This window comes from Panicum hallii, chromosome 9 (assembly GCF_002211085.1).
Source record: "Panicum hallii strain FIL2 chromosome 9, PHallii_v3.1, whole genome shotgun sequence".
Taxonomy (NCBI): Eukaryota; Viridiplantae; Streptophyta; class Magnoliopsida; order Poales; family Poaceae; genus Panicum; species Panicum hallii.
In genome coordinates this window covers 6665605-6666933 of record NC_038050.1, presented here as the reverse complement: position 1 = coordinate 6666933, position 1329 = coordinate 6665605, and the positions used below count along the sequence as shown (strand labels likewise).

Genomic DNA, 1329 nt, shown 5'->3' with positions numbered 1-1329 from the left:
GGCCACATGATGATCTCAACAAACCAATCTACATCCAACAAGACAACGCACCTTCACATATTGAAGTTGATGATCCGCTATTTTGTGAAGCTGCACAACAAGATGGTTTTGACATTCGTCTCAAGTGTCAACCGGCCAATTCTCCGGATTTCAATATATTAGACTTGGTTTTTTTTGGTGCCATACAATCAATTCAGTACAAAAAAATAGCAAAAACATTGCAGGACCTCATTCCAGTTGTGCAAGAGGTTTGTAGTTTTATCTATCAATTCAATAATTTTGTCTATCAATTCGGTGTACTAACAATGTTCTAATATTGCAGGCATTCCATGAGTATTCTCCACGCATGGCAAATAGAATGTATCTCACACTTCAACAAGTTTGGAAAGAAACGATAAAGTTTATGGATCCAACAAGTACAAACTTCCTCACATGAAGAAGGGCACACTGGAAAGACAAGGGACACTACCATTACAAGTTCATTGTGAAGAATCATTGGTTCATGAAGCCATGGAAAAGCTTGCTGCATGGAACATTTAGGCATACCAGTAGTTGGTTCACTGAATGTACTCACCGAACATTTAGGCATGGAGTAAGATTTTGATTTAAGGAGTTCACCATCCAAATGATTAGTTCATTGCATCTTCGTTCTTGGTCTCCCCCTCCGGTTCTTCCTTCTTCGCAGCATCTCCGGTGTCCATCTTCTCCTCTTCCTTCACTCTTTCTTCAACCTTGGCCGGACCAACCACTTCGTCTTCATCGTCGGACGGCGTACGCAACCTCGCACCCCTTTGACGTGAAGGCCGGATGTAGGGGTGCTGCCGGACTTGCCGCACGCGCTGGGATGCTGATCCGCGAGCAGCCGCTGCACGGGCCGCAGCAGTTGCCACACGGGCCGCAGCAGCCTCCGCACGCGCCGCCGCAGCAGCCGCCGGTGCCTCACGCGATGCCGCAGCGGCTGCCGCATGCATCCCTGCAACAGCTGCACACGCCTCACTCGCCGCTGCACGCGACGCCGCAAGTGCAGCATGCCTCGCCGGATTACGCCTGCACCACGTCGGGTCGGACTCATTGCTGGAAGCTGGAGATTGATCCATGCGCGCGTCGATGGGAGGCGGTACGGTGTCTCGTGGAGTCGGGGAACGGGGGCAGCGACTCGGGGCCATGCAAACGCTTCGTCTCACGCGCGCATGCAATAGGCGCTGGCCAAGCAAACGCTTCGTCTCACACGCGCATGCGATAGGCGCTGGCCATGCAAATGCTTCGTCTCACGCACCGGATGCCGATAGCAGGGGCAAACACGGCAAAAAAAGAACGCCGACGCCAGGA

The 1329-nt window shown here is 51.6% G+C and overlaps 1 protein-coding gene across 1 annotated transcript; it reads right to left on the bottom strand.

Annotated features, from left to right (window-relative positions):
• Window positions 1-629: 629 nt before the first annotated feature.
• On the bottom strand, window positions 630-1097 carry LOC112877505 (ice-structuring protein 4-like). Its single transcript, XM_025941823.1, has one exon. The coding sequence runs from the start codon at window positions 1095-1097 to the stop codon at window positions 630-632; it is 468 nt and encodes a 155-aa protein (XP_025797608.1).
• Between the last annotated feature and the right edge of the window lie 232 nt (window positions 1098-1329).

Coding starts and splice junctions, on each gene's coding strand:
- LOC112877505 (XM_025941823.1), bottom strand. CDS start 1,097: ATGGATCAATCTCCAGCTTCCAGCAATGAGTCCGACCCGACGTGGTGC.